This window comes from Camelina sativa, chromosome 2, assembly GCF_030686135.1.
Source record: "Camelina sativa cultivar CO46 ecotype springtype chromosome 2, ASM3068613v1".
NCBI classification, from domain to species: domain Eukaryota; kingdom Viridiplantae; phylum Streptophyta; class Magnoliopsida; order Brassicales; family Brassicaceae; genus Camelina; species Camelina sativa.
Genome location: NC_141881.1, coordinates 2377404 through 2401478, shown reverse-complemented (window position 1 = coordinate 2401478; position 24075 = coordinate 2377404). Strand labels below are relative to the sequence as shown.

At 38.7% G+C, this 24075-nt stretch overlaps 1 protein-coding gene, 1 long non-coding RNA gene and 1 pseudogene across 2 annotated transcripts; 1 reads left to right on the top strand and 2 right to left on the bottom strand.

Moving 5' to 3' along the window:
- Positions 1-6301: 6301 nt before the first annotated feature.
- LOC104747434 (uncharacterized) lies at positions 6302-9296 on the bottom strand. The gene is made up of 2 exons (XR_002034483.2): positions 8880-9296; positions 6302-7905 (listed from the first exon to the last, which is right to left on the bottom strand). It is a non-coding gene; the product is annotated as an uncharacterized LOC104747434 (long non-coding RNA).
- Positions 9297-11813: 2517 nt separating this feature from the next.
- Positions 11814-19412, top strand: LOC147948145 (uncharacterized). Its single transcript, XM_087493262.1, has 4 exons — positions 11814-11952; positions 12056-12230; positions 13782-14055; positions 18364-19412. The coding sequence occupies exons 1-4, from the start codon at positions 11814-11816 to the stop codon at positions 19330-19332; spliced, it is 1557 nt and encodes a 518-aa protein (XP_087349388.1). The 3' UTR covers positions 19333-19412.
- A 785-nt stretch (positions 19413-20197) lies between these two features.
- On the bottom strand, positions 20198-20336 carry LOC147948144 (U6 spliceosomal RNA; annotated as a pseudogene).
- Positions 20337-24075: the final 3739 nt, after the last annotated feature.

Genomic DNA, 24075 nt, shown 5'->3' with positions numbered 1-24075 from the left:
CAAACCTTTCTTTCAAACCTTGTTGTGAATTGTTGAGTGAGGCCTTTTCCATTGTGCTATAGGTTGTGAAACCTTGAGAGTATTGAGAACGACAAAGAACTGCCTCTTGATTTAGCTAAGTTAGAATTTGAACTAGCTAATAGATTCGGTTTGAAAGATAAGTGGTTAGTATGTTTATTTGGGGTTGGGTTGAGGAATAAAAAAAAAGAAGTCCCTATGGTTAGAATCAATTAGCTCTAAGTCTCTAAGTAAAAAAAAAAAAAGAGAAAAGATCTTGCTATAGTCTCCTAGAAAGAAAGAAAAAAAAATATATACATATTAGGAGTTTAGCAAAGAAAGAAAAAAAAAAAAGAGAAGAGAGCTAGAAGTTTAAAGTTTAAACTTTAGGGAGTAAAAAAAAGAGTTAAAATCAAGGATGTGGGTAGTGTAATTCTTACGGTTTGATATATTAAAAAAAAAAAGTGAATGAGAAAAGGGTAGAGATTATCAAGAGTTAAGTTTTGTATGCCCAAAATGTTCTCAATCTTAGATAGTTTTCACAACTGTCTAGCATTCCTTCTTTTGAGAGAAAGCCACCCAAAGAATTTGTTTTGAAACCACCTTACTAAAAAGCCTTGCCCTTAAAACCGATTGAGCTTGATTCACCTTCCATTTGCAAGAATTCGCCAAACACTTAATTGAATGTGAAAGAGATGTTCTTTACTTTTAGTTGAAGGTTGAACTAGATCGATACATGGTAATAAGCATAGAAAAATATTTGTAAGTATGTTGATTGATCTTAGCACCATTAAACTATCTTTAAGGACTATAGCTTGAATCCTTCGCTTAGCATATAAAGGTTATGAGTCCCCGTTTTCAAACCACACCCTCCTACTTCCTTTCTAGAGGACTAGCAAGATTTAAGTTTGGGGGTCTGATAACTCTCTAATTTACATGTTTTTAGCATCATTTTTTGTCCATATTTTGCATTGTTCATACCCTTAACTTAGCATTTTTAGGTCATTAATTGTAGGAATTCACTTTTAGGCCATTTAGGGTGTTGCATTTTTGCATTTACATGTTTTGGATGAAAACATGTGCTTAAGAGCCTAAAATGGGGGAAAACAAGGACAAACTCGAGCATGTACCCGAAGGAGCCATCAAGCTGGAAGAACAAGTCCGAACCCCAACACGATCGAGGAGGATCCAAGAGCCGGAAGAACAACCCAAAGATCTACCCGAGGAGTAACCCTACTTCATCCTCGTGTACCCCATCGCGTAGACCATCGGGCAGGTCTGGGAAGCTAGGTCAAAGGGGTTTCCATATATAAACCCCTCCTCTCCTTCCTCGCAAACGAGCACGCCGCAGACCCTCAAACCAGAGAGCGAGAGCTTCTGTGAGAGAACTGAGCGAGTTAAACACTTTTTCCTTTTGTTTTAGATTTTATTTCATAACTTTTTTATCATTCCTTTAGATTTTTATCTTCTACTCTTATCCCTCTACTTTATCGTTTAATATAATGCAATTTTTGTTCATATTTGTTGTTATGTTTCTTGCTATGATTTCCGAGTAGTGTAGTAAAGTTTCTAGGGATGGGATAGATGATTTTATGTTCTTGATCGGTTAGGATGTCTTAGTTGATTGTATATATTTAATAGATTTCCTTCTAGATTGGTGTTCTTAATGCTGTCAACAAACCGAGAGGGTGATATTAGATCTAAGGTGTTTTACCACCGAGAGGTGTAGATGAGATGCTTGAATCAACCAATGCTAGAGGTTTACTCACTTAGCCTAACAGATTAGATGAGTAAGGGGTTTATTGACAATAATGAATCGGATCTTAATGCCTACTTGGTCATGTTTCTCCAACGAGAGTTGGGTAGGGGAGTGATCAAGTTTGATTGTTTCTATCACGAGAGTGTTTTAACAAGATTTAGAGATTCATTGTCTAGGAAATATTTGCTTGAGGCATGTAAGACATCTGTACTGGTTAGGAACACTTAGGATTCGATTACCCCATCCTTAGAAGCTTTTGTATTTTAATTGCTTGCATTTCCATTCATTACTCGATCTCTTACCCGATCAGGTACACGATAACCTGCATCGAGTAACCCCTCGAGTTGTTCATATCATCTTTGCTTACTCGATCACCCCACCCGATCCAGTACTCGAATGCTTGCATCGAGTGCTTAGGTCGTGTGGTTTCTTTGTTTATATTCTTTTTATTTATTTATTTTAGGACTGTTAGATCAAAAGCCTTAACTGCTTGGCTTGACTTGAATAGTTCTGATTGCATCCTTCCTGCTAGCATAAACAACCATTTGGATTGATAACCCGTTGTACTACAACTACATAGGGAATTGATACCCTGGTGAAAACCTGTTTATCATGGCGGTAAGTCCTTAGGTGTAGTAGTTGGAGCTGGTGCTAGCGATGGTTCTCGTGACGGTAGCAAAAAATTTTTGTGCGTCTCCCAAATGAACTCATATGTATCCTTGACTCCATCATGGATGATCTTGCGGTCGTACTCCCAGGGACGTCCAAGAATGAGATGGCTCACATCCATTTTTGCGATATCAAAGTAGCAACGATCCTTGTAAAAAGGACCAATAGAGAATGGAACAAATGACCTGTGAGTAACAAGAGCAGCAACACCATCTTGCATCCATGACAAGGTATATGGAGTGGGATGAACTTCCACGGGTAGGGCCAATTTCTTAACAGCAGATTCGGAGACAAGATTTTGACAGCAACCTGAGTCGATGAGGAAAGTACAAATCCGCCCACGAATGGTACAAGTAGATCAAAAAATATTGGTGTGAAGCCAGTGAGATTCCTGCTGCTGAGGAGTGAGACACATGTGATGAGCAACCAGCATCTTCCCCTTGTCACCAGAAGTGAACTGTGCTTCTTCGTCAGCAAGGCTAACATCATCGTTGTTGTCGTCAAGGTCTTCTATATCAGCAAGAAGTCCTCGTTTAGGCTGATTGGGACACGCTATCTGACGATGCCCTGGTTTGCCGCAGGTATAACAACGTAGAGCATTACGGACTGATCAACGCAACACTTGATCCTCGTTTGGCTCCATCGAGTACACATTCGGATGAACACTCGGGTCCATTCCCTCCGACCTATCAGATGCCATACACGATGCCGTACTCGATGCATCCTGCGAGCAGCTACATGGGTGAGCATTCTGGACCTCTCCCACCATACCCATCGTATTACCCAATGCCCTACGCGATGCCTTAGCCGAACAATCCCTCGGATGCTGGTTCGAGCAAGTCGTCCTTGCACATAACCGAGCTCTCTGATGAGCGAATCCTGGCACCTGCTGAAGCCGGTGACGATCCTGGCTACACGTTGGCGAGCATGGAGACTGCTGCAACCTCCTTCTTCACCAACCCATGAGGTACAACTTTCATCCAAACCATTGTCTATACCATTGCATTTTCTTTTGTTTCACTTTGTGTGATTCTCAGACTTTTATTTACACAGTGGACTGTGTGATTTAAGTTTGGGGGGAGGGTCTAAGAATGTATATAAAATTGTGTTTTATTTTCTTATTTTCTTATTTCAAATTTTTGCATACTAGTTTTATTCATTTGAGTCTGCATCTATTTGCATTCAAAAAAAAAAAAAAAAACCCATAATTTTTTTTGAAATTTTTTTTTTTTTTAAAAAGAGTGTTCATGTAGTTGCATTTACATTATTAGGATTGAGTTTAGATTGCTTCATATAGGATTGTTGCATATGTATCTTAGGAGACAATGATTTGTTTTTCCCTACCCTTGAACCCAATTCTTTCTTTCAAACCTTGCTGTGAATTGTTGAGTGAGACCTTTTCATTGTGTTATAGGTTGTGAAACCTTGAGAGTATTGAGAACGACAAAGAACTGGCTCTTGATTTAGCTAAGTTGGAATCATTTGGACTAGCTAATAGAATCAGTTTTGAAAGATAGGTGGTTAGCATAATTATTTGGGGTTGGGTTGAGGAATAAAAGAGAAATTAAAGAGAAAAGTCCCTAAGGTTCGGTTTAATTAGCTCTAAGTCTCTAAGTAAAAAAAAAAAGAGAATAAAGATCTTGCTATAGTCTCCTGGAAAGAAAATGATATAGAAATATTATTAAGAGTTTAGCAAAGAAAGATTAAAAAAAAAAGTAAAGAGCTAGATGTTTAAAGTTTAAACCTTAGTGATTGTAAAAAAAAAAAAAAAGTTAAAATCAAGGTTATGGGTAGTTCTACTCTAGGTGGTTTGATAAAAAAAAAAGAGTGAATGACGAAAGGGTAGTTTATCAAGAGTTAAGCTTTGCATGCCCTAATTGTTCTCAATCTTAGATAGTTTTCACATTTTGTCTAGCATTTCATCTTTTGAGAGAAAACCACCCAAAGACATTGTTTGAAACCACCCTACCAAAAAGCCCTACCTTGAATCCGATTGAGCTTGATTCACTTCCCATTTGCAATAATTCGCCAAGCACTTAAATGAATGTGAAAGAGATGTTCTTTGGAATTGCAAGTCTTTACTATTGTTGGAGGTTGAACTAGATCGATGCATGGTAATAAGCATAGAAAAATATTTGTAAGTATGTTGATTGATCTTAGCACCATTAAACTATCTTTAAGGACTATAGCTTGAATCCTTATGTCCCCATTTTTAATCCTTATCCTCCTACTTCCTTGCTAGAGGACTAGCAAGATTTAAGTTTGGGGGTGTGATAACTCTCTAATTTACATGTTTTAAGCATCATTTTTTGTCCATATTTTGCATTATTTTTACCCTAACCTTAGCATTTTTAGGTCATTAACTGTAGGAATTCGCATTTAGCCATTTAGGCCATTTAGGGTGTTGCATTCTTGCATTTTCACATTTTGGATGAAAACATGTGCTTTAGAGCCTAAAATAGGGAGAAACAAGGTCAAATCCGAGCATATACCCGAAGAATCTATTGAGCAGGAAGAACAGTCCAAACCCCAACCTGATCGAGGAAGATCCAAGAGAAAGAAAAACAACCCGAAGCCCTACCCGAGGAACAACCCGACCATATCTTCGTGCACCCCATCGAGCAGACCCTCGGGCAGGAATGGGAAGCTAGGTTAAAAGGGTTTCCTTATATAAACCCCCCTCTTCTTCCTCTCGCCCTAGCACGCCGTAGACACTCATAACAGAGAGCGAGAGTTTCTGAGAGAGATCTTGAGCGACTAAAACACTTTTTCCACTTTGTTAGGATTTTATTTTACATTTCTTTTGCTATCCTTTTAGATTTCGATTTTGTACTCTTTTACTTTCATCTTATTTTCAATACAATGCAATTTTCGTTTATCTGTGTTTTTATGTTTTCTGCAATGAGATATGAGTAGTGAAACAAAGTTTCTAGGGATGGGATAGACAAATATGTGTTCTTGATCGGTTAGGATATCTTAGCTTGGTTGTTTATGTTATATAAATTCCTTTCTATATTGGTGTTCTTAATGCTATTTTCAGACAGAGAGGTTGAGAGTAGATCTAGGGTGTTTTGCCATCGAGAGATGTTGAAATGCTTGAATCAATCAATGCTAGAGATTTACTCACTTTGCCTAAAATATTAGATGTGTAAGGAGTTTATTGACAATAATGAATCGGTTTGTATTGCCTGCTTGGTCATGTTTATCCAACGAGAGTTGGGTAGGGGAGTGATCAAGGTTGATTGTTTCCATCACGAGAGTGTTTTAACAAGATTTTAGAGATTCATTATTTAGGGAATATTTTCTTGAGGCATGTAGGACATTCATAGTGGTCAGGAACACTTAAGAGTCGATTATCCCATCCTTAGGAGCTTTTGCATCTTGATTGTTTGCGTCTTTTCATAACCGGACCCTATACCCGAACTGGTACTCGATCACCAGCTTCATGTACACCTTCGAGCTGTTCATACTCTTCTTATTTACCCGATCACTCCACCCGATCTTGTACCCGAATGCTTGCATCGGAGTGCTTAGGTCGTGTGGTTCTTGTTTATTTATTTTATTTTAATTATTTTAGGATTGTTAGATCAAACCCCAACTATTGCTTGGCTTGACTTGCTTGCTTCTGATCAAATCTTATCTGCTAGCATAACAACCATTTGGATTGATAACCCTTTGTACTACAACTGCATAGGGAATTGATACTCTGGGTAAAAATCATGTTATCACGAGGCGAGATCAGTCGGATCCGCGAGTGGTTGGGGTTTCTCATCAGTCTCGGTGGTGTTGGGCTTAGGCGGAGGAGCCATAATAACGTCGACAGGACCGGTGTAAATCTGATACCAAATGATGCGGAGCGAAAATGGTCAAGCGGGGAAGAGATGGAACGGTGGAGATGAAACGAGACGGAGCCGTAAAAAGGAATGTTACTCTGTTTTGTGATAGAAAAACAGAGCAAAGTCGCAGAAACAAGGGGCAAAGGAGAAGAAAGGATAGATATGAGAGTCCTCCTCTCAGGTCTTACGCAAGGCAAGATCTTGGTGGGCAATTTAAATTGCCTCTTTTTTTTTGGGTTTTTCTTATTCAAAATCAAAGGTGGAATACATAGGTGATCAATATCTCCATTTATATAGTTGTGTAAAGACTCATGAAACTTATCCTAGGAATAGAAGATAAAAACGAATGAAACAAAACTTATCATAACGAAAGAAGATAACGACAAATCAAAACCAAAACCGACTCTTGCTTGATGGGTACGCAACACCAGGAAAGGCCCGTCAAGGTGTTCTATTCCGCTACATCAATTCTCCACCTGAGTTTAAGAGAGATGTGCGGTGCGGCCGTCGCCGATGGCAGAGCACAGCATCGGCTACACTCACATGAAGACCAATACCCATGTCAATGCATCCTCTCGGGCATATGATATCAATCAAACACCCCAGGTCCGACCAGTTATCATGCCAGAATGAAACACTCAGTCCATTGCAAACTTCATATTTGATAAAAGCTGAAGCTATCCTCCGATACTTAAGAAGTTTTTTCCACGTCCAAGAACCAAGATTAGTATTCTCTATAACGGACCAAAAAGACCCCTTCTTCAACAAGTATACTCGTAGCCATTGCACCCACAAATAATTTGACGACAACAATCACCAAATAAGCTTTAAACAACTAACGTTGTTTGCCTCCTTTAAAGACCTAAGTCACAGACCTCCTTCCTCCTTAGGAAAGCAGACATCAGACCACTTCACCTTAGCTTTCTTAGTATTTAGGCTAGGACTAGAACAAAGAAATGCAGAACAGAGAGCATCTGTCTCTTTAATGCAAGCGATAGACAGACGAAAAGCGGACATCCAGAAGTTGGTGAGACTATGAATTACTGAAGAAATAAGTTGTAGACGGCCAGCAAAGGAGAGATTCCGTGCGTTCCAACTTCTGATACGGTCACGAATTCGATCAAGCAAAGGAGCATAGTCATTGGTTGTCATTTTCTTTGTTAATAGAGGGAGACCAAGATAGCGGACAGGTAAGCTACCAGATGTAAATGGGAAAGATTGTTGTATATTGGCCCAAAGGAGTTGACTCACCCCCGCTTTAACGCCTCCGAACCGTCCTATGGCCGGAGTAGCCAACAGACAGCCACGGAACACCACTATGGAAACTGCACCAAGGTGGTCCGATCGAGGGATAGAAGCCGTCGCTTCCCAACCAGTCTTCCCTAGCACAATTTCCCCATTCTGATACAACTTAGGCTTTTCAACCCTCGTGGCCTAGAACGTTGTGTTGGCCCAGACAATGCCAAATGTCAAATGAGACAACACACTTAAGAGAAAACACACGTTTAATTCAAATAAACTTCGAATACAAATCGTTTCTAAAACAAAATCAAGATTGGACCCATGATAGTTTTACGAAAGCAACAACTCTACACCGGCCTTCCTAAGTCCCGAACTCCCTTTAATGGTTCTCGCTAAGGTTTCCTGCAACACAAATTATGGAGTCATGAGTAATCTAATATTACTCAGTGAGGTCAGAAACCTAACAACAACGTTAGTCTTAAACCCATCCCCAATCACAATAAGCATAAACGATAACAAGCAAACACACAAGAATGCAAGTAAATCAGAGAACGCGTGCGGAAGCAATCACACAAACCAACAAGCAATCACAATATGCATACTTACTCGGAACTTGTCCGAGTAACTTAATAAATAGCTATGCATGCAAATTTCTAGACTCAATCTAGACCCCATTTCATCTCATCTCCTAGGGCCCTGATATGCTGCCTTCCTTCCTCCCTTATCACGCTTTTATATCTCAAATTGAACCCACAAAGGATACTAATAAGAGTCACCCCCAAATGCATCGTCATGCAGCATCCGGCCTAGGTACCGGATATGTCAGAATTTTGTAAGTGTCCACTTGGGAACAGGCTTACTTGACATTTTCACCGAAGGGAAGGTCAGACATATCCCTAATTTAGTATGCAAATGGCACTGGACATTAAGTCACGAGTACTGCATACAAAGGTTCATAACAATTAACATGCAATGAGACCTATGGTTAGACCTAACCCATAGAATCACATGCATGCACAACCACCTACACATGTACAAAATCATATTAGAACGGATCTCAATATCACGTTCATGATTTGGTACCACTCAATCCTGCATAAGATTCAAGTTATTCATATAATGATAAGCGAATCTAACATGCAAGACTCTAACATGCAAGAAAAACGCACACAGCCAACAGGCAGCTGCTCCATGATTGCCTAAGCATATCAAGATACGTAGGAAGCAATCCAATAACATGCAAGCAAGAAAACAACCACAAATTATCATGCATGCAAGCAAACCAGCAAATAAGCTAAGGAATTATGCATGAAAATATAGATTCAAGCAAAAACCCCCTTTTACTCATGTGTAATATCACATGCATCGAGACTCACAGATTTTGGCTAGAGATTATTTGCTTGCGGACATGCAACGCTTCCGGATACTGAACCTCGGCCATCTTGAACATGCAACACTTCTCCTTAGTACTACGTCTTGATCTGGTATCAGTTGGAAGAACTAGCCTTCCTTCTTCCTCTTCTCGCACCATAACCTCCCTTGCTTTGATTGAAACCAGATTTTTCTTTTCCTTGAACATAGTACTCAAGATGAGAAACAAGTTTGCGGATCTAACCTTGGCAACACTCGGCAAGGATCAATTCCCTCAGAAATTTGGACAGCATCTCGACAAGATTCTCGATCATTGGACATCATTTCAACTCTCTCCTTCAAATTTTTCTTGAAAGAAAACTCTCTCTCTCTCTTCTCCTTCGAACAGCCTCTGGGCGTCTCTCCTCTTTTCTCTTCTCCAAAAATGAAGTGGAGAGTGAGTTTATATAGAGAGTTTAGGGCGAGTTACCTTTGCCACATACCTAGGCGAGGTGTCATCTTGACATTAATCCAGCTAACACTTGGCGAGAATTAAATAATCCACCCAAAACTTATCATTTTTGTTTCCCCCTTCATGAATAAAATATTCTTCAGTGGAGTCCTTCCACTTAGTGCGATTTTCCTCATAAAATATTGTTTTAGTGGGTTCCTTCTCACTAACACCATCACTTGATTAAAATATTCCCACTAATGCAATGCTGCAATAAAATAATACACAGTGGTTCTGCTCCGCTAGTGTGCGGGTCAACGGTACGATCAACGGTATGGGTCACGGTACGGTCAACAGCACAGGGACGATACGAGTCAATGGTACAGGTCAACAGTATGGTCAATGGCACATACACGGTAAGGGTCAACGGCTGGATGGTCGGACGGTCGATGGTACCGCGTATGTTCGTCTCTCGGCCAGGTACGCTAGTCTCTCAGTACGTTGGCTCATAAATCCTGCGTTGGCCATCTGTTCGATTTGCCGACTACTTGATATTTCTTTGGACATCCTTCGGAAATTCCTCTTCATTTCAATTTTCCCCTCTTTCTGAGTTATTTCTGGCTCGCGTTCCGGCAGATTTTTATTTGGCCTTAAACTCCTTAACACGGGTCACTACACCTGCCATATACAGCGTAGACTTTTCAAGACTGATTGTTAATCCTGAGATTGCAGCAAAATGGTCAAAAACATGTAGAAACCCTCAATAGATCTTTTAGTCCCATCTTAAACACCAACATTTCATCAGCAAAACACAAATGTGTGAGGTGCAGCTGTTCACACCGCGGGTGGTAGCCTATTCTCTTCTCCACTGCAGCTCTGTCAAGCTGTTGTGATATAACTTGCATACAGATAATGAAAAAATAGGGAGATAGGGAGCAACCTTGTCTTAGACCTCTCTTGCTAGAAAATAAATCGGCTAACTCACCATTAACTTGGACTGAGAAAGATGGAGTAGTGATGCAGAGCTTAATCCACTGAATGAACAGGTCTGGGAGGTCTATAGTTGACAAAATAGAGAGAAGAAAGGCCATTGTATCGAATCAAAAGCTTTCGTGATGTCTATCTTTAAAGCACAACGAGAGGAAACAGACTCCTTTTGATAATCTTTCACAACCTCAGAAGCTAGCAACACATTCTCCATCAGTAGCCTATCCTTGACGAACGCCGATTGATTAGAAGAAATAAAAGCCGGGAGAATAAGCTTCAGTCTGTTTGCAAGAATCATTGATATTACCTTGTAAAACACATTACAACAAGAGATAGGGCGGTAATCCTTCATCTTTATAGCTTCCTCTTTCTTTGGTATCAGAGCAAGGATGGCGGTAATCACCCCCTTTGGGATAAAACCATACCTACAAAACGACTGAATAGCAACCACAAAATCTTGTTTCACTATTAGCAATGTCTTGCGGAGGAACTCCACTGTGTAGACATCAGGACCCGAACTTTTATCCTTGGGCATAGAAAAAAGGACTTCACAAATCTCGTCTGCGGTAACCTCTTGAACAAGTTGAGCCTTATCTTCCTCTGAGCAGTGATAGGACAACAACGAATTAAGCTCATCCATCAAAGGACCTTGGTAACATTATGGCTTGTGAGATAGGAACTCACGGAAAAAACACTCTGTCTCTACTTTTAGTCCCTCCTGGGTGTCAAGTACAGAGCCATCCGAACACCAAATTTCCTTGATGGCATTCCTGACCTCTCTAATCTTGGCGGCCCTGTGAAACATTCTGTTATTACCATCCCCAACCTTTAACCAGTGTTGCTTAGAACGTTGTTTTAGAAACTTTTCTTCCTGTCCCGACAAATGTGTCCACCTATGATAGGCTTCAGACTCCCTTTGCATCGCTACACCCGTTGGATTCAAAAGAACTGCATACTGCAGATTACAAAGGTTCTCATATGCTTCCCTCGTTTTTTGTGTCAAACTGCTTAACCGAGACTTACTCAGTTGTTTAATGCCAGGTTTTAAAGCTCCATGGTGTAGCAACTGTCAAAAATGGGAACAGAGTAAGAGGTCCTCCCACTAAACTCTTATGTCTAGCTTCTTTTGGAATGTTTGCGGTTATAACAAAGATTATAAACATTCTGTGGTTCGGAGTTGGATAATGCAGCATGGTTTGCAGTTTGGCTGTATTATTGAGACGAGGTTGAAGGAAAGGAAAGCAGGGAGAATAGTTGAATCTGTTTTTACGGGTTGGTCTTTTATTTCAAATTATGCTTCCCATCGGTTGGGAAAGATATGGGTGGTTTGGAGTCCGCGAGTTCGTATAACGCCGTGTTTTACAAGTACTCAAATGATTACTTGCTCTATTCTGCTGGACGGGTTGGCAAATGAGTTCTTTGTCTCCTTTGTCTATGCTTCCAACTTAGCCGCTGACAGAAGACCTTATGGGAAGATTTGCGAAATCATCGTGATTCTCCTCTGTTTAAGGATAAGCCCTGGATGGTATATGGTGACTTTAATGAAATTTTGAGGGGCGAGGAGCACTCCTGTTATGATACGGATCCTTATGCACCTCTTGGCATGCGGGACTTCCAGGATGTTGTAGCATATTGCTCTTTTAGTGACTTGCAGTATCAAGGTCCCTGTTTCACTTGGTGTAACAAGCGAGATACTGACGGCCTTATTTGTAAAAAAGCTGGATCATGTGCTGGCTAATGATGATTATGGTGTTTTTGATGCAGGTGGTGTCTCAAACCATCTCCGCTGTCGAGTGAAAATTGGTGCGGATAAACCCCTCATTCGTAAACCCTTCAAGTTTACAAATGTTCTAGCCTCTGATCAGAGTTTTCTCCCCATGGTTCAATCTTTTTGGGACACTACGGAGGCACTCTACCATTCCACCTCTGCAATGTTCAGGTTCTCAATGAATTTGTTTTACCTATATCTCATAGATCTTACACTGTATTGTATTCTTTTTCTATTTATGTGACTGTGACTGTGTATTTGTGCATGTAATGATACTATCTCTATTCCGCGTATAATGAGTTAATGACAATGTCTTCCCACAAATTAAATATAATCTGTAACAAAAGAATTATTATTTTAATGTTTAACTATTTTAAAATTGGAGACACAATGTGTTTAATTTTTTGGTACATATATTTTGAGTAGAATGTCTCTATGTAAAGACAATCTCTCCTTGACACACAAAAAAAAAAAAGCACCCTCTCCATTTAATTATTAACAATGATATATCCCGTGTTATAAAGTATATATCAACATTGTTTTTCAAAATATAGTAATAAAAAATTTATTATATTTAAAAAAAAAATTATTTTGTTTGAGATAGTATTTACTTAATATTCAAATTATTTGGTAAATCAATATATATCTTTCTGAATAATAATTATTTTAAAATATTATAGTATTGTTGAAAACACAAAGATGTGCAGTGTGGATGCTCTTAGGGCATCCTTAATGGGAGAACTATTTTTCATGTTCTTAGATTAAATATATTGTGTAAATAATCTAAGATCAGATGTTAAGATCATAGAGAAAAAAAATGGGGAAACTAATTATGGTGTTCTTAGAATAAATATAAAGTGAAATAATGTAAGATCAGTAGTTAAGATCTTTTGTTAAAAAGCTAGTTATTGGGAGAACATGTTTAAGATCATAAGATTTAATAATATAATATTCATAAATATTTCACAAATTATAAAAACTTATAAAATAACATTTAAATTGCTTACTTATAAACTTGAAAATAAAATGTTAAAAAAACTAACATATTACATATTACCAAATTTATTCCAGATATGCTCTATCAAATCCTCCTTTAATTTCTGATGTGCTTGTCGATCACGAACTATTGTATGGCCATCACCTAAACCCTCAAGATTTGTAGACATATTAACTGAAAACGAAAGATCCGGAATATTTCTGGTTCCATCATCTTGTTGGAATTCATGTGCGTCATAGAGTGTGTATGAATCTCGTTCATCTTCGACAATCATATTATGGAGTATGAGACATGCTCTCATAATATATGCAATCTTACCCTTTGACCATAAAAGAGATGGATTTTTAATCATGGCGAATCTAGATTGTAGGACTCCAAATGCACGCTCAACATCTTTTCGTGCACCTTCTTGTTTTTCTGCAAACAAACGATGTTTCGGATGTTGTGGTTGTGGGATGGATTTAACAAATGTCGCCCATTCCGGGTAAATACCATCCGTCAGATAGTAAGCCAAATTATATTCATTTCCGTTGACATAGTACGTAACTTCGGGAGCTCGACCGTAAATAATGTCATTAAATACTGGTGATTGATCAAGAACATTTAAATCGTTACAAGTACCTGGAGCTCCAAAAAATGCGTGCCATATCCAGAGATCTTGTGAAGCTACCGCCTCCAAAACTATTGTTGGTTTACTGGTGCCTCGTGAATACATTCCTTTCCAGGCGGTTGGGCAATTTTTCCACTTCCAATGCATACAGTCGATGCTCCCAACCATCCCGGGAAAACCCCGCAGTTCTCCGTAAAAGAGTAGCCTTTGAAGATCTACTTGTGTGGGTTGGCGTAGGTATTCAGCGCCAAACAAGTCAACTATTCCGACGACGAAATGTTCCAAACATTTACGAGAAGTCGATTCAGACATACGTAGATATTCGTCAACCGAGTCCGCCCCAAGCCCATATGCTAGTAATCGAATTGCAGCAGTACATTGTTGTATCGGTGAGAAACCATTCCGGAAAGTTGCATCCTTTTTTGGTTTAAAATATGGAACTTCTTCACTGAGACGATTGACAATACGCAAGAACAATGACTTGTTCATGCGAAACCGTCGGCGAAATTGCTTCGTCGTGTAAGTCGGATTATCACTAAAATAATCGTTCCACAAACGTTCGTGGCCTTCTTCCCGTTGTCTATCGATATGCGTACGTGTAGTCTTTTCCTCCGGAATTTGCTCTTCAGCAGCTTCAAATTGATTATTATATTGCTCTTGGAAAAATTGGTTCATACTATCATTATTTGGATCATAATGATAGTGAAATTTGTTAAAATTGTTGGAAGAAGAAGCCATAGCAATAAAGAAGAAAAAGAATTATTTGTTGTTGTAGAGAGAAGCAAGGAGGAAGGAGCAAGGAAGAAATGTTTATTTTGGTGCAAGGAGCAAATGTTTGTTTTTGATGAAAAAACATTGTGCTCTTCTCATCTCATATATACAAGTGATGAAACTAAAATCCAAAGAAACAAAATGATACTAAACATCACGGGTTCACATACACACATCAACATTCACGGGTTCACATACTATCAAACTAGTCTAAACAAAAATCCAAACAACATCCACACATCAACATTCACGGGTTCACATACACACATCCGAAAACAAACAACATCCACACAACAACATTCACGGGTAGACATACACACATCCGAAAACAAACAACATCCACACATCCGAAAACAAACAACAACCACACATCCGAGACATTACTTGAGCTGGTTCACGTGGTCAGTCAGCTGTATCACTTGGTGTTGGAGCTGGATCACTTGATCCTTCAGCTGGATCACAAGTACCTTGAGGTGGATCATTTGGTCGTTGAGCTGGATCACCTGTTCGTTGAGCAGATTCAGTTGAGCTGGATCAATCGCAGGAGCTGGTACGTTGAGCAGGTTCAGTTGAGCTGGATCAATCGCAGGAGCTGGTACGTTGACCTGGTTCCGGAGGCTTGTGAATCCAATTGCAGGAGCTGGTTCCGGAGGATAGTGACAAGTCTCAGCCTCCTCTGATGACTCAGTACTATAGTCTAATGGGCTGTTTATACCATAGTCATAATCACGGTCCATTTCTTCGTTCAACCTGAAACCGAAGCATATAGCATATTAAAACAGTTAAACATGGGTTCATATAGCATACAGCATATTAAAACAGTGAACAACAAACATAAACATTGATCCATTCTAAACATTGAATCACATATAAAACATACACATTCATGAAAAACATTTAGCATAAACAAAGAAAATGGATTCATTAAAAACATAGATTCGCTTAGACAACAAACAAGATAGTCAGGGCGCATACATAACTAAACATAGCATATTAAAACAGTTCCGCCATTAGTTTCTTTTTCAATGCTTTTTCATCTTCGTCTAGGGTTTCATTCTTGGCAATGAGAGTGTCAAGAATGGACATCTTTTGGAGTTGTTTCATGCCCTCTAAATCCTTCTGTTTTATCTCCCACATGTGACTAAACTGTTCAGATGGTGCAGCCTTCTCTTTGCCTTTGTTCCTCACTCTTTTCGTTGCCTTGATGCCCGCGGATCTGCTCTCATGCTCACCAACGACAGAACCCGTAGATGGTGTAGCTTCATCAGCTTTTCTCTTGCTAGAACTGGTTGTCTTCGGAGTGGGGTTCATAGCCTCAAGACTTGTCCATTTCTGTTCATAGCGTAGAACATTCCAAGCATACTCCATACTGAACTTCTTCTTGTACCGGTTAGTGTAGATTTGGTGAGCATTTTGTAAAACATCTAGATCGTTCATCCCACTAGCTCTCTCACTCTCTGCCTCTGCAAAAGCTCCACAGAACTTGCTCACATCCTTACTGATTTTTTGCCACCTTTGTCTACAATGGTCAGGGCGCCTAGGCTCAGCACCATCACGGACATGATTACTTGTTTCGTAGTAGTCTCCTATACGGATCCAAAAGGACCCTGACTTTTGCCCATTCCCAACAACTGCATCCTTCGATGTGTTTAACCAGCCGCTTATTAGGACTAAGTCATCTTGGCTGGACCATAGCCTTCTCTCCCTTCGCTGTTCTGCTGTCTCTTCTATTTGACTAGGAGCTTCACTCGGCTGTGAACTTGGTTGTGAACTTGGCTGTTCACTCGGAAGTGAACTTGGTTGTGAACTAAAATAAGGAATTTGAGAGGAACCAATGTTTACATTGGGAGCAAAGCTATCATATGGGAAGTTAAGAAGGCTAAAGTAGGGTTGAGACTGATTGTTAGGAGTATTGTTTGATTCCATAGCAATCAGAATTAAACAAAGAAAAGATATTGTTCGAAGGTAGATGTTAGAAGAGAAGTAAAAGTTATGATAGATTGGAAGAAAGAGCCAAAAAGAAGGATGATAGAAGAGAAATAAAACAAGATGGACTTAAGAAGCAAAGCGGTTTGACGAAAATATAGAGAAGTTAAGAAGCCATCATTTAATCAAAAGTTAGGAGTTGTTAGGGAGTTTTAATTGTAAATAACAACAACCTACTTCAATCAAATCAGTAGTAAATAAAAGTCATTTACTATTTTTTCTAAGTAAATCATTCAAAGATTTGTTAACTACTCAACTATATTTGGTGAAGCATTAATAAGTTTCAAACCTATCACAAGTTTGAATATTTTTTTCAGTTTCACAAGTTTGAAAATTTTTCAAATTTTTGACAGTTTTACAAATAGCAGACAGTTTCACAAGTCCTTACACACACTCAAACCTACAGAACAAAACTACAATCACAACGACAAGTCAAATCTAACCAAAACTAAGAGACATACAAACAAACCAAATGATAAAACATCCGACACCACAAAACGAAACCAAAAACAGACCAAAACAAAGATGGTGAGACAGACATACCAAAACAAAGAAACACTTACTTGACAGTAACTATGTCTAACATCCGACACCACAAAATGAAACCAATACCAAACCAAAACAAATATGGTGAGACATAAAGACCAAAACAAAGAGACACTTACTTGACAACAACAATGTCTAACATCCGACACCACAAAACCAAACCATAACCAATTATAATCACAGAATAAACACTAATATCACAACTCAATTCAAGAATCCAACCTTGCGACTAACCTTTATCTTTCGAGCAAACGCAGATTTCTTGAAGAATCCGGTGTAGTTTCCACTTGTTGACCTCACCTACAAACTCCGAGACAAAGAAATTTCAAGTTTAATTCATCAGTTTTATTGTTGATACAAAAATCTAAATACAACTCTCGGAATTCAATCATAGATAGATATAGATTAATCCCAAATCCTATACTATAATCGTATAATGATTAATCCCAAATCCTGTACTACACTGAAACCTAATCGTTTACCCTAAACCGAAATCTTACAGATTTGAGATTAACCCTAAATCGATAAAACCTAATTCAAAGATTGAAAGAGGAAACGACTGTGACAAACCTTCTTTGTATGACCGGAGATTTGCCCGACAAAGGAGAGGAGGAGACAAAGGCGAGTCGATTTTGATTTTGATTTCGATCGAGATTTGGTTTCGATTTGCCAAAAGCCGGACAACGGAAACGACAGAGACAACGACGGAGACAAGGAAGGAATAGGACGGAACTAGCTAAGATCCTTTCGATTTTGGTGTTTATATTGCCGGAAAATGGAGCTTCGGCGGCAAGGATGGCGAGAACGAAGCTGTCGCCTTTTCCAGAAGAGAAAGAAACCCTAGACACGATTTGCTGCGAATGAAAGAAATGAAAAAATTAACCTTCTCTCCCTCATTTTTTCGACCAATCAGAGGAGAGGAAAAATATTAGAACACCCTTTGGATCAGTTCTGAACCAAGATCAAAAATATTGATCTAAGCCCACTGTTTCTTATTTTTATTATTTATTGGGCTTAGAACAGGTGGAAAGTTATCCCATTAAGGATGGCCTTACTTAATCTAATCAAGTGATGTCAAATAATTCGTACCAAACCGGACTAAACCAATTAAACAAAACGAAACTGTCATTGTTAGTTTACATGATTCAATAGAATCTAAGAAGATCTACGAGGATAAGTACTAAAAGATGCTATGTAAAACATCATATATAATAATCGTGAGAGGGCTATATACAACTTTATTATCCATATCGCTATTTCCTCAAGCCAGAGTTGTGAATATGGTAATCTCAATAGAAAACTTTTTCTTTTACTAATATTGTGTTAGCAGTTCCATGATTGAGTTTAATTCAAATTTATCATTACAGGTACTATATACACATGTGATAGTTAAGAACCATGGAGATCACAAACCCTTGAACGTAGGTACTATACTCTTCATCATTGAAACCAGAGCTTTATTTGGTCGTGTGGATGGGTACTTCTTTGGATCTGTAACGAATCCCCACTATGTTGTGAGATTGGTGGATTCAGAGATGCTCACCCCTCAAGGTACAGGTCTCTCGTTCGTCGAGGAATTTACACAACATATTGATGTTGAGGATCTATACAAAAGATTTCATCATCCAACCGGATATGAGTTTGACTACGTTGAGGAAGAAGTAGAAGGTGAGAGCAACCAATCGGTAAGGCCTTCAAACTATTATGTCTCTCAAATGGCTCATGCTCCTCAACTTCAATATCAGCATTTTAGGAGCCGTCAAAACACTGAACCGAACGGTGGGGCACAAGACAATGTCAACCAACGTTTTTGTATGCAGTATCAACCAATGATGTACCAGCTAGAACATCAATTCATGAGACCTGAGACTAATCAGCATAATGTTCCTAATCTGCATAACCAAATGAGAAATGTTCCCAATCTAGTCCGCAATCAAGCTCCAATGATGCCAATGACATACCAACAAGACCAGCAATTCGTGAGACCTGACACCAATCAGCAGAACCAAATGAGCATTGTTCCCAATCTTTTCCCAAGTCAAGCACCAATCCAAAATCAAGCTCTAACAATGATAGTAGGTGATGTGGTGGTGTACTTGCAGCAATATTTGAGTGAACAGATCTCGAAAGTGCTGCACGATAGACAGTTAGGATCATTTTCTGTAGATCAGAACTATTCCAACCAACAACAGACTGGCTTGCCTGAACCACAGCCGGAGATAAATTCCAATCCCCAAACACAGCCCACAATGCAGCCTCAAGTGTTTATTGCTGGAACATCTTCTTACCGTGGAAGAAGTGGTGGGAGAGGTCAAGATCAACATAATGGTATAGCCAGAGGACGTGGGACAGGTCGATACTAGCGGGAGCCTAAGTAAAACGACTTCTGACATGATTTTGAACCTTTCTTTTTACTGGCATTTTCTCACAAAATAATCATTAATAAAACGTTCATGACTCTTTACTCAGGATCAGCAGATAATTTGGTTTGTTTTATGTTCTTTATCAACTTATTAAGTCATTTTTTTATTTATTTGTCATATTTTGTTAAGCTTGCCCCATTAACGTAGCAAAATCTCTGTTGGGTCATTTTATTGGAATAATTTTTGTTTAACCTTTTAGCACTATCTTGTGTTTATGTTACTAAAAACTTAAAGTGAGCTCCACACCTCTTGTCTCTTGATGTGGTGGATGAACCATCAGTGCGTTGTTTCTGATCAAAATGATACCAAGGTGAAAAAACTTCCGATGAGCCTCTTGATCTATTTTTTAAAAAAGGTTCAATTCCATCAGCTCTTTAAGTCATGTTGTTGTGAGCCTTTTGTGTCTCGCCTGTTTCTTGTTTTCCGGTGGATTTCAATCAAACGGAGGTGAAAGAAGATAGATGATCAAAAACAGGGAGATCAGATGGCTAAAAACTACAACACCTATTGGTGAGTTATAATTTTCGCAAATGATTACAACTCACTAATATAACATGACATCAAAGTAGATTAAAAAGTAACAATAAACATCTTTATCTATGTTTCCAAACTTAATCTTCAGGATCATATGGTCTGTTGTCAAAATCTTCTCTATCCTGCCAGACAGTATCTCAACTTGTTATGCAAATGTTTTGGATTTTGGTATACCAATATGACGGATCATCTGGTTCCACCGTTTTCTACAAGACAATTAAAAACCAATGCACCAAAAGATCTATCTAGGGTTTCATCATCAGAGGGAAAAAAAATTTTGGACCATTTCTCATATTTGTGCTTGTCATCCTTGTGCAGGGGCCATGCTAATCTTTTCTGTATCCTTGGGCAGGGGCCATGCTAATCTTCTCGGTATCGTTCCAGTTTTATTAGATGTCCTCGAAGGTGACAATCACGTACTCGACTCTTACATTATTTAAACTCAGCTTTTGTCCTCTGTTCTATGCGATGTGGTATTTTTGTTTTCGGTTAAAGCTTAAAAGGGCTCGTTTAATAAAAAAAATGGCCATTAAGATAAGTAAAAGGCCTATTTCTGATTATTAATTCTTAGAGATTAAGGAAAACGACGCCGTTGGTTTTGTAACGTTAGCTTTAATTTGTTAAAGCTAAATGACTTGTGGTTTGAAGTTTGAAAAAACAAGACTATGTGATGTTGCTAAATGTTACTGGTATCTGATTTACCGAGAACCTATGGGGGTAGTATAACTTAAACACTCAACCTTTAGATTTACTGTTATATCAGAAAAACTCGAAACGTTTGCAAGAACTGTCTCCAAAATCATCTCAAGAATAAGCTCTACTAAGACTGCTCCTTTGGACCTCTCCTACGTACCATACTAATAAAACACTCAACGTTTTATATTGAGATCGTGATGGGGACATTGGTGCATTTGGGAGAAGAATATTGTTGCGAATAGTGTAACACCCGTCGGCCAAGACAAGGTGTTATTCAAATGGCCCCGCCAAAAAGCTTCTTTCTTAAAAATAAAACTCTTCAATCATAAAACTTGCTCCACGTCTCATAAAGCGTTTAACCTGAGGGAAAAGATAAAATGGTGAACACAATGACGACATTCTAATCACATTCAACAATCAGTGCGTAGCATAGAATCAGACTCAACATTTTTGACATACATCCAAGAAGCATAACGGTTTCACATAATATTTAATCTACCATATAGTCATAAAATTACTTAAACCATATTTAAACACAAATGCATTCATCGATACACACATTCATCAACATCGCTAAACCGAAATCTCATCAGCTTAGCATGGCACGAAACAAATTGCATGTTCGTCCAATCACCAGGTACGAAACAAATCTCATGTTCGTTCAATTACCAGGTACGAAACAAATCCCATGTTCCCATCACGAGACACAAAACAAATCTCATGTTTGTGTCCCCAACACACAATCTCATTTCATATCACCACACAACGATCATCATGTTACACATCAACTCATCATATCATCATATCATGTCATCATTCATTATAATCATACATCTAATCATCATATTAAAGTATACATTATCAAACAATAGACATATCCAATCACACAGCTTCCAAGTCTATACAAGCAATTCATGAAGAACATGCTTAGAAAGTAACCATTGTGTTTCCGCGATTACCACCCTCACCTTTGCCACTTAGATGTTAAAACTCATTTCTCCATTCCCATGTCAGACCCAATATTCAAGAACACCAGCTCCATCCAACCTCGTTGCCAAACCAAACATCATAATGTCACCATTTATTCTACAAACGAGCCTTAGAAACACAAGAGTAAAACCTTAACTAACCGTTAAAATCACAATCGCACCGTTGAATATTTAGTTTATAGTACCGTGAAGCTTCCCACCAAATCTCAGCTCGATCAGGTAAGTTTTGGACCACCAAACGCTGTTCCAATGAGATAACCTCGAATCTGATTTCTATTGTTGCAGGTTCGGACTGTTTCAGATATTTCTTGCGCAGAAAGCAACCCACATAACTTCTTGAATCACTCCGATCGGACTTCCGTCAATTGCTACGAGCTCATGGCTTGATAGTGAACGCGCTGGTGATTTTAGATTGATAAAACGATAACAAATCCGGTGTCCGACGAGCCTCCAAAGTCGCCTCTTCAAACTTTTCTTATTTCCGTCTTAACTCTTTCCTGTTCTTCTTTTCTCCACCTTTCATTTACTCCGGCGTTGCTCCTCCACCACCACCGAGGATTTCCACGGCCACGACATGAATAAACAGACCCCACCAGTGTTCCCACAACCTCCATGATCATGACGTCTACTTCTCTCCCCTCTCCACACATCCCATTCTCTCTCTCTCTTCTTTTCTCCTCACGACTCTCTTTTCTCCTCCTCTCTCTTTCCAATAACAACAAAACAAGAGCACGTCCACTTCTGCTCAAGACACAAGGATCAAGTTGCTATGTTCTTAGGGTTTCGATTTGCGTTTCCCTTTTACGGCTTCCACGAAGATATAAACACACATACACACACGCTCAAAACCCTTTGTCGATTTTGAGACTTTTCTCCAATTGGGCCGTTAATAGACTGGAACTCAAAGTGGCCCACACTTAAAGAATTTGGGGATGTTACAAATAGCTTGAGAAAACTCACTGTGCCCTACAAATGTAACTAAAGGCTTTTGAAAGAGCTTTATTTCTGCGCGTCCAATCAAATGATTCGGCCGGTAAAAAACCTGATATTTTCTTGGATAACGATGATGATATTGATTTTGAAGACTGATGCATTGGCAACGTTTCTGCTTCTGATCTTGTCGGAGGCACTCACTCTGGTTTTGTACCAGTACTATTTGTTTCTTATGCGACAAGTTTTCATTTGTGGACTTGTACTCATTCTTCTCTTCTCCATTTGAATAGTTCTTGACTCTTGACTAATAAACTATTTATCCATCGTTTCATAGGCTTTAAGAAATTACACAAAATGGGAATACTAAAAACAGAATCTTTAAGACTAGAGTGAACATTTGGTCCAATCACTTGTAGAAGATGTTGATCCATGGTTTGGTCCTCTGAGTTGCTGGTGCGGCTTCGTCGTTGGAACAATCCTTACAGTTTGATTAAGCCTTGGATTCTGATGTGAAGGCTGAGTAACAAGACTACCTGATCCAGCATCTTCTCCACGAGGCATCATCACTTGAGACGTTTCAGAGTCAAAAAGATTTGTATTCTGACATGTCCTCTGAGGTTAAAATGGTAATGCCTTTGGAGAGAGTTGGCTGATTTGTTTCGATCACTTTCCCTCGTTGTAACCATCCATCCGCCTTGTAATGGTTCTATGAAGTTCTGATCAAATCCTTTTCCGAAACCAAATGAGATTGGAGGCAACGTATCTTTTGCTAAAGTAGGCTTTCAAAATATTAGAGGCAAACTAGTACTCTTTCAAGTAAATGACTTTCAAGTAATGGTTTGATGATTCGAATCAGGAACCTATTCGTGGCCGGGCTGGGTTTTTTTACCCACCAGGCCACAACAACATCCCTAGTTATATCGTATTTTACATATCAATATACATTTATTTAATCTTATATTCTTTCAGCTAATGATGCTGAATTATATATGATTTCTTACAAAAATAAATCGACAATCGTCGAAAAAAAAAAAAAAAAAAAATCGACAATCCATATTCAAAATGATTCTTTTGAGCCATTACTTAAAAATACCAAAAATATTTGAGTATTCATTTTTGTTAGGTACTCGATTTGAGTAAAAGAAAAAGAGAAGTTTTATCGACATAAATACAGCACTTCGTCTGTTATAATTTACGCATAAAATAAATCAATATAAAATAGAAAGAGTCAGTGTTGACTTGTAACTTCATCAAGGAGCTCGCTCGAAACAAAAAGAAATAGAAAGCAAATCAAATATTGGTTATACAAATACATCCAAATAGATAAAAAACCAACCCAAAGCGAACCTTTTGTATATGGTTTTGATGTCTTCCCTCATATATGAAGATCCAAGAAAGTGATCAGTGCTGTAGTTTCTATCAATGGTCGGAATACAAAATTTTCCATCCACGGATATGTCTTTGTTAGATAAGCTTTGAAACTTAAGGCCCAAATTATTTTTACAAAGGACTGTTAAGAATAAGAGAGAAG